We start from the raw sequence: 12,829 nt of genomic DNA on the forward strand, positions 1-12,829 counted from the left end.
TTCACTTGACGTCTAGTCTCTCTGTTGGGGTGCACACGGATTGACCACTCCTTTGGGCTTTTTTTTTCCTTGGATATTTAGGGGGGAAAAGCTAATCCACAAGCATGGTAAGACCAATCAATTGTACAAAATGACCCGTTGAAATATTCCAAGTTGATCAGTCTACCAGCCATTAGTTATTAAGCCATGCAGAGAAGTACAGTTTTAGTGATTTTTAAGTAATAAAAGCATGTGAAAGTCTGAATTGTTGAGAAGCATGTTTCCGTCAGTAGATGAGGTTTATATGTGTATCTGCTGGCTTCTCTTTAAATAGTTAAACTCCTTTTTTCTTTTTTAGTATATTTTTAGGTCAAATACTGACCGAATTTTAGTTGCATTTTATTGGAATTCTTACAAAATATATAAAAATGTATATCTTAACCATATATTGTATATCTTAACCGGATATAATTCATTCTTGTAGTTAGAATTTGGTCCTGATGGGGGAGCAGGGTGGGTCGCAGCTGGCAAGGTGCGAATTCTGCTTAGGCGACAAATTCCCAGGGATTGGATGTCTGCGGGCCATATACAGCGAGCCTTAATGTGTTGAGCCTGAAATAGTCGGGCTAATTTTCACCAAGCTCAACAATCCTTTTGAGACGCATCCACTATATATATAGCACAACTCACAGTAATTTAAAATATACAATATAATAGGTCTATGTCTAGTATATCCCCGTGCTGTTAGAAAAAAGCATCCTACTGTACTGTGCGTAAAGGCATTTTTTATTCTCCCGTTGTATCATGTTTTTTTTTTTTTTTTTTTTTTTTTTGTAATTTTTGTAAAAATGAATCACAGGAGCAACCTGTGTATCTTGGAACTTGATGCCGTCTATCATGGCACAATTTGGCCCGAATACCATAGCCAATTAAACAAGCTGGCGAGGCTCAACCTACAGGGTTTTAATGTGAATAGTCAACAATGAGGCCTGCAGTGACTGATGAAGTGACAAAGTGGCCCCTGTTTTCTTCCAGACTGACGCGCAACAAGAGGCCCGCTCCTACCTGAGCGAGGATATGCTGGCTGGTGAGTACAGACTACAGTAACGCGTTACTATGTCGTTACTGTATCCAGGAACTAGTAATGTACAGTAGCTGGTTATAGTTACTAATCAGATCTTAGGGGATTTTGTTATTTGCAACCATCCCTCATCTAAATATAAATATAAAATGAGCATCCAATTCCACCTATATTTTCCTGTCAGAATGAACTGATTCGAAAAAACGTCCATCCTCTGGATGGAATCAGTCCCACTAATAGGCTTTTAAGGAGCAGAGGGATGATAAGCATACTACCGCAATGTGTTTCTTAAAATGATCCACACGAAGGCTTTCCCCCGTTTTATAACCTTTATATGACAGAATTTTTGGATGTAGCATAAAAGTCCTACTACAATGAATTACTATTCCTACAAAGACATACAAAGGCCAGCTTTCGAGTGACAGATCATGTTCTCTCTCTAGAGTTCAAGGCCGCCTTCGACATGTTCGACACCGACGGTGGCGGTGATATCAGCACCAAGGAGTTGGGTACCGTGATGAGGATGCTGGGTCAAAACCCGACAAGAGAGGAGTTGGATGAGATCATCGAGGAGGTCGATGAGGACGGTGAGCAATAGATAATACAATGTATTTCTGACATAAGCACAGCGTATTTTATAAGTATCATACATCATAATCATCATCATCATCATCATATGGCATAAAGATCCTCTGTGAGGGACTATCAGGCATTGGTTAGGGGAGGTTTAGGCGCATAGATGCGCACAGAGATCATTGATCTTAAATGCCCCACCAGCATGAACCTGTTTCCCAAACAAGACATTATTGTCTTTATGGACAATTTTGCTTTAAATGTCAGAGGTCATTACATTTTATAGACCATTTCTAAACTGGGCCCAATTAACTCCAGTGTTTCATCTCAGTGCGGTTCATGCATAAAACTGTGCGCAAGCACGAGCCTCAATGTCATGTCCCACAAGGAGCGCAGGACTTTGGGCCTTTGGGAGGGCTGGTCATTGTTAATCAATAACATGGCTTCTTTTCACCCTCAGGTAGCGGTACCATCGACTTCGAGGAGTTCTTGGTCATGATGGTGAGGCTGCTAAAGGAGGACCAGGCCGGCAAGAGCGAGGAAGAGTTGGCAGAGTGCTTCCGTGTGTTCGACAAGTATGTTCACACTGTTACTGCACACAGCGTGGGTCACTTACTGTGCCAAACTGATTTCTACTGTTAGTTTTTCCATCTATACGCATGCGTTTATTATGAAATACCATATACTTCTCTATTTTGCGCAGGAACGGCGACGGCTACATCGACAGAGAGGAGTTCGCCCTCATCATCCGCAGCACCGGGGAGGCCATCTCAGAGGAAGAGATTGATGAGCTGTTGAAGGATGGAGACAAAAACGCCGACGGCATGCTGGACTTTGACGGTACGTGATGATAATGATGATGAACATCAGGATAACATAAAAATATAAATTAATATAAAAACATTGTTTTTCCAGTCAATAAATAACCCAATAAGGAACTTGGGGCCTAGAGAATTTGCAGTAACAATGAAAAAAAAAACTTAAATAATAACACATTTCAAATCTTATAACAGCCATAGAATATTCCTGCATATCTCTAGTGTCTATATCATAAGTTGACTACTAGTAGGTTTTGTTTTTATTTATTTTATAAGCGATTTAATTGATTTTAGCTTCATCTTACTATCAAATGACACCTGATTTCTTTTTCAGGTGTCATTTGCATGCTTCAGTTGAACTACTGTCAAAAACGCAGCTTCTAGGGTACAGATCATTTTAGCTGCTGCTGCAGATGGTCACTGACATGTTGCATCTCAATGACGCAGCCCCATCTTCCTTTTCTCTTCCAGAATTCCTCAAGATGATGGAGAATGTGCAGTAAAACCAGAAAGACTCATGGACATTCCTCCTCTCCCCTGTGAACCCCCATTCTGAATACATCTGATTCCCCCATTGACCCACTCAAATTCCCCCTCCTCCCTCCTGTCCACCTGCCTCTCTACTCCATCCTTATAGACATCCTCAACAGACAGCTAGGGCACCTGGTGATGGGGGGGGGTCGCTGGCTGGGCTACACTCTTCCCAAGCTCGCTTGTGATTGCAGACAGCCCATGGATGCTGCGCTGAAACTGTACCCAGTGACAGGATGGCAAGGCTGCCATGGGGAATTTCACTGCACACATCTTTCGCGGTATACATGGCATAACATGTCATCAGCGACCCTCCTGCTGGTAAAAATCAGATCTAGACGTAGTCTAGACAGAACGGCAGCCTGTTACCTGCTGCTTAGACCAATTCATTCAACCACTCACTGTACAAAGAAGTAATTTGCTTGAACAGAATAAATGAACTAACACATGCTCACTTGTAGTCGGTCTGTCATATTTATGGTTGTGTAAAATTTTGTTTTGAGGAATATCAATAAAATGTTTGTTTCTTCTTTTTGTCCATTTTGTTTGAACCACAGCCATTTTTGTCTTTATCGCCAGCTCTTGTGCTGAGCATTCAGACTCTTCCACTATCTTAAAAACATGACAGAGGTCTACAGTTGAAGAGGCCTCACAATAATACCAACAGAATCACATCCTTGTTACATCAGTGAACATTTTCAGGGGTCATGTATAATTTTAAGGGCTATGGTTTGACAAAGCGACTTCAAGTGTGTTGGCTGTTCTGAAAACATTTTTAAAAAAGCAATATGATGGTGCCATTTTGATATGATGTCTCCTCTGGGAATTCTGGTGCTCCATTTAAATAATAAACCAGTATACTGGTAAAACAATTAGCAAATTACTTTATTTAAACGGTCTGAGACAGCAAGATATCAGGTCACTGTGTTGCGTCACTGCTCGTAGGTAAAATAATGTGAATGACAAGTCTGCACAAACGTTTACAGAGTTTACACAGGTCAATGAACAATGGAATGCAGCAAATTAAAAGAAATAAACCGCCGAATTGGATGAGGACGTCTATATATTAGGTCAAAAAAGTGTTCCAGTGTGAGTTTATGAGCCGTAATTTGCCTCATCGAAAGCTTTCCGGGCTCTTTTCAGCTCCTCGTTCATGGTTAGCAGGTCTTTGACCCTGGCGAACTTCCTGGGGTCCTTGCGAATGAGGAAAACGATGTCCTCCACCTGGACACGGCCCTGGCGTCCGATGGACATCGCTTTGTGGGTCATTTCCGTGATAAACTCGATCACCAGGTCCTCCAGGATGTCCACAGATTCCGTATACGGGTTCTGGTCGTCTCCAAATCCGTACATCATACAGCGGAGCTCCTTGGAGAAAAGCCTCTTTCTTCTCCCGTGGCAGACATCAGTCCCGCCGGTGCCATCCTCCAGCTCCTGCTCGTCCATCTCCTCGTCCTCATCCGCCATTCTGCGGGAAAACGTACGGACACGGCTTTAATTTACAAGGGGTGTTTCAACCAGCTTACCACTGTGCAGTAACACATGTGTTAACAGTACAATAGCTGTGTTACATTGTGTAGTTAAAGCATGTGAAACAAATAACATTACCTTGAAATTCAGCGTTGAATCACAACAAAACAGTCTTTCGTGTCTGTCGACCTCACCGGCGCTATTTCCTCTGACTGCGGAAGTGATATGCTTAGAACAAAACTACCGTATTTAAAAATACTGCCCCTGGTGGTTATTTTCCCCTCACTGGTCCCCGTTACACTACAAAGTTTGCAGTTGTTACTCATCCATTGTCAACATGCCAGACGGTAGGTTTCAATTTTCTTATTTGTTTCTGTTTTGTGAGCTGCTGGCAATGTTTGGAGACACAGTGAGGCCAAAATTCATTCAGAAACATAACAATATTGAAAATAATAGGGTCTGTGAGTTACTACCTAACTAGCTAAACTGTCAATTACGTTAACGGAGCTACGTCCGCGTGTGTATAAACTAGTTAACCCATGTTTCCATTTGATTTTTTGGCGCTTTGTGCGTACTAATTAAGTGAAATAATCTATGAAGTTTGGTAGCGAGCAATGTCAACCAGACAGAAAAGCCAAACATTTATGATATCATACTACTTCTCAGTGGTTTATGTGAATGCCGAATTAAAGAATGGTTCCCACTGACTCGACCGAGGTCTTCAATGATAATTCATTTGACTTGTAACAAACACTGCTACTGTTAATGGACGACAGACTGATAAGTGGAGTTTAGTATATTGGTGTCGCCGTATGAAAATGACACGTCGCGGGTGGACATGTGGAGTCCGTCACCAGTTGCAGACTGATGGTGTTTAAAGTTCAAGGAATGAGCTGTTGGTTTACTATCGCATATTATAGCTAATACGATAATTACGTCAACAATAATGTCAACTAGTTAATGGGGTTAGCCAAGATTGGATATATAACGTAGTTAGCCAAGATTGGAACTTACCCACACAACCATCTGGTGAGTGTCACCGTTTCCTCAGCTACCGTACTGGTGAGTTACTGATGTTAGCCGAGGCTTTCTACATAAATATATAAACAGTGAACTAACGGTTATTCAGTTCCTGTTTAATAATGTGTTGGCTAAGTATGGCTAACATAACATTAGGTTACGTCATCTTAACACTGGCTTAACCGCTAGCTGGTAGTAGCAGTCATTCTTATTTTCAACTCTGATAACCAACTGTGTGCGTCATTTGTAGCATGATTAAACACAAATGCACCCAAATTCTAACCTGGTGTATCTCTCCCCACCTTCCCCTTTTTTTTCCATTTCCTCCTCTTTTTAAAGAAATCAGTTATGGGTGTTAGGAAGGAGTGCAGATTGAGTTTGGAGATGACCTTTCTACAGTAGCTGTCTGCACTGGACAGCTGATCCTGGCAGCCCTGTATGGCGTGCCCAGTCCAGTTCATCTGCAGGGCGTTTCGCACTGTTGGATTAGTTCTCCTCTACTATGTCTTCTCAATAGGCATCACCTTCTATAACAAATGGCTAATGAAGGTAAGGGGTTTCAAGCAACAATACTGTTACCCTACACAGGAAATGTCTGCTTTTATTTTGGATCATTAATGAAAATCATCAAAGCTGCATTTCTGCTTTTGCTGTCTTGGGACACAGGTTACGCCATATATTTGTATCTCAGGGTCCTGGTCTCTGAGACACTGGGTGACGACCCACTTCCACTAGGATCTAGATGACAATGTCTGTTTCTTTCTCTCAGGGCTTCCACTATCCCCTCTTCATGACGTTAGTTCACCTCGCCCTCATATTTTGCCTGTCGGCCCTGACTCGATGGGCCATGCAGAGCTGGACAGGGAAACCCCGCATCATTCTGAGCTGGACAGATTGCTTCAGAAAAGTGGCTCCCACAGGTGAGATCTTGACTATTGAGAGTTTTAACTAACTGTTCGCATGGAAGCTCAAAGTATTCACAGCAGGACTGATAGTCAGCACTTATCACGTTCACTGATTGATTGAGCCGTCATGGAAGAAAACATTGACTAAAGTCCACCTTGATAATTACATACATTACATCATACCTAAGTGGGAAGTTAAAGACTGTCCCGTTTAGATGGGATAGTAATAAACAAATACACCAGTTAACTATCATGGATGAGCAAATTTTCCTTTTACATCACATCACATTTTTTAAATTGTGCAGACACTTTGGATTGGATTATTGTCTTGCTTCTTATTCACAATCAAAGTTACCACATAGTGTTACACAAATATTATTTATTGCAAGGTGTTTGCCTCTAAAAGTCCTGCCTCTCTCACCCAGCCTTGGCAACAGCACTGGATATCGGTCTTTCCAACTGGAGTTTCCTCTTCATCACCATTAGCTTGTAAGTCTTTGTATATTTGGGTCCTGTTTAGATTTGATTTCAAGTTGTTAGTATTGCATTTACTCATTATTGGCCTTTTCCATCCTAATGTGTGGGTTTTGTTTTGTGTCATCCAAGGTACACCATGACCAAATCTTCAGCAGTTCTCTTCATCCTCTTTTTCTCTCTGGTCTTTAAACTAGAGGAGCCGGTGAGTGACCATTTTTTCCAACTTTAGTGGGAATCATGTAAATCAAAAGACAATAAAGTGTTAGTTAATGCTATGTGCACTCAGGAGGAGATGTTTTTGCTGTGCTTACTGGATGTCACAGTCATGCAAAGGGAGGGACAGGAAGTTCAGAAACCTTGAGGAAATAACAGGAAGTGAAAGTTTTAATCATTTTCGTTTGTTCACTTCACTTCATTTATATCACTCTAGATTAAAACTGTGCACAGATAAGTACACATATTGAAGTGTTGTATTTCTTCAAACCTTCATGTTATCACAAATTGCTACAGGAATCTCCTGGCGTGTATAAAATATATTTAATGCAGGGAAATATTTTCTCCATGCAGAAGTGATGTCATAGTGAGCGTATATCAGAAACTACAATCAATGTTTTCAACTCAGTTTGTTGTCTTGCTTTGTTTCTATTGATCAGCCTTGCTCTTCTATTTATTTCAATTTTTCTCCCATCCCATGTCTTTCCCATTTCTTTTTCTCATTTTTCTAATGTTCCACTCTTTTTCTGCTGCTGTTTCTCAATCTCTCTCTCTCTCCTTCTTTCTCTCTCTCTCTCTCTCACTCTAACCAGAACCCATTCCTGATCCTGGTGGTCCTGCTGATCTCCTGCGGTCTCTTCATGTTTACATTTAAGTCGACTCAGTTCAACCTGGAGGGCTTCACCATGGTGCTCATGGCGTCATTTATAGGGGGGATCCGTTGGACCCTCACTCAGGTCCTCATGCAGAAAGCAGAGCTGGGTCAGTGTCGCTTAGAGCCCAACACACATGACCGTAGCGATGTGCGTAAAACGCAGGAAAATAGACCTGAAGAGTAAACGAACACTTCAGGTTGCGATGAAATGCTCATGAGATGTGAGCCTGCATGGAGCCGGTGCAGACAGCTGCATAGATTAAAATGACAGCGTATATGTTGCGTGTGACATGCACATGAAAAATGCATCTGACACACTTGCTGTGTAGACAAAGTGATAGCCTCCACACATTTTGCAACACACCATTTGAAAGAGGAAGTGTTGAATAGAAATGAACATTCCTGCATGCTTGAAGGAATTAGTAGACGAGTAGATGAGCTTTGAAAGAAGCCTTGCAGAGTACAAATGAAAAATTATGAGTATGTTGTTTAATATGAAAACGGTGAAATCAACACACAGCTAAGAAACAATATAAAGTGATTATTCAGTACAAATTTGTATTTGTTTTTCCATATCTCTAAGAAATTGATTTTTAAAATGTCTTTCCCCAATTTTCCTCCTTCTGAAACTTGTTTTTCATGTTGCAACTTCCTCCAGGTCTTCAGAACCCAATAGATGCCATGTACCACCTACAACCTATCATGTTCCTTGGCCTCTTTCCCCTCTTCCTCTATAATGAAGGTGAGATGTAATGCTAGTAGTAGTTGTTGTTGTTGTTGTCATCTTTGACTGTGGTTAGTTATCCTCATTCTGTTGTTTCTCATCCATTGTCAATGCAGTAAACGAAACCATATAGCTTTAATTAAGGCATTTCAGGGTTTTTCACTGAAAGATGTCATAGACCCCTCTTAACAGACTCAGCCCACCACCACAAGGACACCCTGTGACTCGTGCGTACACACGACTCAATCGTGCTGTGATGCTTTATTGGTGTAAATCCGTTTTCACTTAAAGAACATCTAAATTGGATTAACCCTACAGCATTACAATTAAAACCAGATGAAACACACATTTATGAACTGAAGCAGTAATACAATGAGTACTATAATTAAAGCAATTAACTAGAGCCATCTAGAAGAATGTGGTCCCACTGTGCATAAAAGACATAACAGCTTATTATTGTGACTGGTCTCAGTGGTTTAATGATCTATCTGCTAGTAGCGTCACCTCTTTAACCTCTTTATACATGCTTTACAATGAATCAGCCTGGAAACACCTGGAATATTAATGACCTATAAGCATAATTGTAACTGCTTAATCTTAGTTGGAAGAAGAATGTGTGGAATAAAAAAAGATAACAGTGCTATAGGAGTGCAATGCTAAATCAGTACTTTTTAAACTAACATATATGTTTTTAATGTCATGTAAATATAACATCTGTCCTGATTCTCTCCCGTCTCTGTGTCTCCAGGGTTGAGCCTCTGTACCTCAGAGAAGTTGTTCCGGGTGACAGAGCTCTTTCCTCTCCTGTATTCACTCTTCTTACTGAGTATTGGTGGTGTGCTGGCCTTCGGTTTGGGCTTCTCAGAGTTCCTGCTAGTCTCCCGAACCTCCAGCCTCACTTTATCCATATCAGGGATTTTTAAGGTATTTTTTAAAATTCTGTCTGTAGTCAAACGAAGCCAAAAAGCTACAGAACCTGACTCAGCTGAGTTTAATATGTGTGTTTATTGTGTTTGCTTTGGCATTTAAAATAGAAGAGTATTTTATTTATTCATTTTAAAGGTTGAGCAGACTCTTCCGCCTTGTTTCAGTTTCTGGGTCAGCTGTAATCTAATTGAACATGCTGTTTTGTTTGTAGCTGACCTTTCAAAGTCTGAGCATTCCACCTACATGGAGCTACAATGCTTGAGTCTTGTTCAGACCCATCTGATACACCCTTTCTTACTTTCCTCTTATTACTTTGGTTTCTTGTAGGAGGTGTGTACTCTCATTCTGGCAGCAGCTCTGATGGGAGACAAAATGAGTGCTCTTAAGTGGCTGGGATTCGTCGTGTGTCTGTGTGGCATTTCATTGCACGTGGGACTCAAGACATATTATTCCAAAAGTAAGGGTACATTTTGTTGTTGTACATTAAAGTGTTACAATTTGTTTTTGCAGTGTCATGCTTTTCCTGTCTGCAGTCTAGCTCAGGGAAATCAAGTCTCTCTAAATTCCCTACTCAAATGAAGGTGACCAGGTTTTTCGTTTACATGACAGTGAAGAAATCATCTTATTGGAGAAAGCCAACTGTATGCATGTAAACACACTGAATGTACACCAGAGGCTTCAAGTTTCCACTTTATATTTTTGTATAAGTTGCATACTGGACTATGATTGGCTTACAAACAAGTTGTGATGTCACAAATTTATTGTCGGGCCTTCTAGTGTCAAACTGCACATGATTCTGCACAGAAACTCAAAACATTGAAGAAGCAAAACACATTTCTGACTGGAGGAGGGGCTTTTAAGAAGTGATGATCATTTTACAATATGGATTTTTGTGATGTTTTTCAGATAAGGGCCCTTCTTTAAGGCAGCTCAACAGTAAGAGCCCAGAGCTTGAGTTGCCATTACTGCGGCAAAACGGAGACGAAAGAGAGGATTCAGCCGCCGATGAAGACGAGGAACAAGAGATTACTCTGCACTGACATCACAGGATACGAGCCAGTGAGGTCCAGACTGTCTCATCCTACACTTCTTCAGACTGTTTCAACAGTGACATCAGAGATATGCTTCAGAGCTTCCAAAAAACAGTTTTATTTGCAACAAACTGCCACAAAAGAGGGAACAGCCTCTCTCTCTCTCTTCAGCTCTTTTCTTCCACAGATCATGTGTTTAGGCCAGGCCAGGTCTTCATTATGAGCTGTACTTTACCTGTGAACTTGACACAAGTTATGATCTTTTGCCTGAGGGGAACTCAAAAGATTTTTGCTAATACATGCAAGTGTCAACAAAGTATGATGTATGGAAAGAGAGTATTACAGCTTTAAAGGGATATTTCTGACACTTGAATCGTAGTGGGTCATTTTTCTTTGCTGTATACTTGTCACACTGCGGAAATGTTTTTCTTACTCTGTTATAGAGTATATACATACTGTATGTGTGTATCTGTAACAGTCCAGTGGTACACGTACCTACAGTATAAACTGTCAGGAGAGTGTCTGGTAGAGAAAAATCAACTAGATTGAAAGTGTCCTGGTATCTCTGTGATGCAGACTGAGAGCTGTGCTAATCCAACTTCACATTACATGGTTTCTTTCCCTAAAGTATAAAGCCAATTCCCAAGAAAAGGACATCTTTAAATCATGTTTATGTATAAACCTGGATTAACAGTGGTTCTATGATACAGTTACTCACATTCCTGTTTTTGCAGATGTCTATTTTGTGGGCAGATATTAAAGCTAACACACAATTTAATATGAATACATCAACATGATCTGTAGGGCTCCAACTAATATTGTCATTATTGATTAAACTGCATATTATTTTCTCAAATAATCATTTTATATATGAAATTCAGGAAAAAATTTAAAAAATGCCCACCACAATTTCCTAAAGTCACTTCTTCAAATTCCTCGTTTTGTCCAAAATCCAAAGATATTTAGTTGCTATCACACAAAACAAAGAAAAGCATCACAACCTCACATTTAAGAAGCTGGACCTTGGTAATGTTTGGCATTTTTGCTTGAAAAAAAGATTAAATGATTGATAAATGATCAAAATGGTTGCAGATGGATAAATGTATTAACTGTTTCAGCTCTAGAGGTCTGCTTCATGTAATCATAAGTAAGTTGAGGCCCCTAGTGTGAAAAAAATAAGTGATATCAAGCTGTATGAGTAAGACTTCTAAATAGAGGTGAAGTCCTGAGAGTTAAATAGACATGTTGTATGTGTATTGCAAAGGTTACCAGGTGACAGAAAGGCTCTGAATGTGACTTTACGGTGTTCGTCCTAATATTGAGACATGTCATGAGACTATAGTCAGTTTTAATTAAATCTACTACTTCAAAAGCTAGCTCTGCTAACTGAAAATGAGGCTTCCAATGAATTTAAATCATGAGTGGCAGGGTCAGAGACTATTTATTGAAATTGTAGGATAACGGTCATTATTTGAAGTGATGTGAAATGACTCCCTTAATGTGCCTTTTTAACACCACAGCAGTCAAGAAGACTATTTTAAACAGCTATTTTCAAAAGCCATTATGATTGAATCATTGATTCTGTAGCTGTCTATCAGTAATGATGTAGCTCTTGTTCTTGCGTTTAAAGCCATTTATGGAAGAAAACGTTTTTGAATTTTTTTTTTTTTTTGGTCATGTTTTGTAAAATGCAGCATTGTTGTGATACAGAGAAATAAAGTGGAAGAAGAAGGAAATTTCAAATGTTCATATGTGTAGCACACTTTATCATGTCATACCCATCTCCTCTTTCCTTATCTATTCAAGATTTTATTGCGTTCTTGGCCATTCATTGGATTACATTTACCCAGATACACTGCAAACATTGAGTTTATTTACACTTAACTAGATTAACTGTAGTCCTACAGGGAGCACAGATCTCCTAAAGCCTGTTTCTAATCTAATCCACTGCTAATCGAGCACTCCTACTGTGCATTTATGGCTGGAAAAGGTACTTAAAGAGCAGTGAAATTTATACACTTACTCCTTGGTTTATCCTGCAAAATCCTTTAAATCTGAAATATTACTGCCTGTGATACTGCTTACAGCCATAAATTCAACACAAATGACTTGTGACTCATTGGCAGCCCTGCACCTGGTTGACCTGCCAGCCCAGACTCATGTGGTGTAGCCTCGGTCAGGTTCCAACACAGCTCTTTGGGAATTATTGAAGCCTACATGAATGCAGTCTTTATGGAAAAATAAGATAAAGAAGTGTTTTCTCAAAGACATTGCTGATGGAGTGTTGACAAAAAAAGCCTCTACAGCTACATGTCTCACCTGGTTTTGAGATAGTTAAATCGTAAAATTATTGCGTCCTATAGATGGCACGAGACAAGTTCTCATAGGACGGTATTGTGCGGGATTAAAAAGCATATGCCTGCGT

General features: G+C 40.2%; 3 protein-coding genes across 4 annotated transcripts; 2 read left to right on the forward strand and 1 right to left on the reverse strand.

Annotated features, from left to right (window-relative positions):
* LOC121895055 (troponin C, skeletal muscle-like) lies at positions 1-3,436 on the forward strand. Its single transcript, XM_042407874.1, has 6 exons — positions 1-107; positions 1,015-1,066; positions 1,504-1,647; positions 2,094-2,208; positions 2,337-2,473; positions 2,923-3,436. The coding sequence occupies exons 1-6, from the start codon at positions 105-107 to the stop codon at positions 2,952-2,954; spliced, it is 483 nt and encodes a 160-aa protein (XP_042263808.1). The 5' UTR covers positions 1-104; the 3' UTR covers positions 2,955-3,436.
* A 407-nt stretch (positions 3,437-3,843) lies between these two features.
* On the reverse strand, positions 3,844-4,670 carry taf13 (TATA-box binding protein associated factor 13). The gene is made up of 2 exons (XM_042407875.1): positions 4,591-4,670; positions 3,844-4,450 (listed from the first exon to the last, which is right to left on the reverse strand). Exon 2 carries the CDS (start codon positions 4,447-4,449, stop codon positions 4,078-4,080), a length of 372 nt encoding a protein of 123 aa, XP_042263809.1. The 5' UTR covers position 4,450; positions 4,591-4,670; the 3' UTR covers positions 3,844-4,077.
* A 26-nt stretch (positions 4,671-4,696) lies between these two features.
* Positions 4,697-12,151, forward strand: slc35c2 (solute carrier family 35 member C2). 2 transcript variants are annotated; one of them, XM_042407864.1, is made up of 10 exons: positions 4,697-4,799; positions 5,812-6,021; positions 6,242-6,392; positions 6,803-6,866; positions 6,984-7,056; positions 7,661-7,829; positions 8,381-8,464; positions 9,195-9,370; positions 9,701-9,830; positions 10,280-12,151. In XM_042407864.1, exons 2-10 carry the CDS (start codon positions 5,911-5,913, stop codon positions 10,411-10,413), a joined length of 1,092 nt encoding a protein of 363 aa, XP_042263798.1. In that variant the 5' UTR covers positions 4,697-4,799; positions 5,812-5,910; the 3' UTR covers positions 10,414-12,151. The 2 variants fall into 2 exon arrangements, with proteins under 2 accessions (XP_042263798.1, XP_042263799.1); XM_042407865.1 differs by lacking the exon at positions 4,697-4,799 and adding an exon at positions 5,126-5,514.
* The last annotated feature ends 678 nt before the right edge of the window (positions 12,152-12,829 follow it).

This window comes from Thunnus maccoyii, chromosome 4 (genome assembly GCF_910596095.1).
Source record: "Thunnus maccoyii chromosome 4, fThuMac1.1, whole genome shotgun sequence".
Classification (NCBI taxonomy): Eukaryota; Metazoa; Chordata; class Actinopteri; order Scombriformes; family Scombridae; genus Thunnus; species Thunnus maccoyii.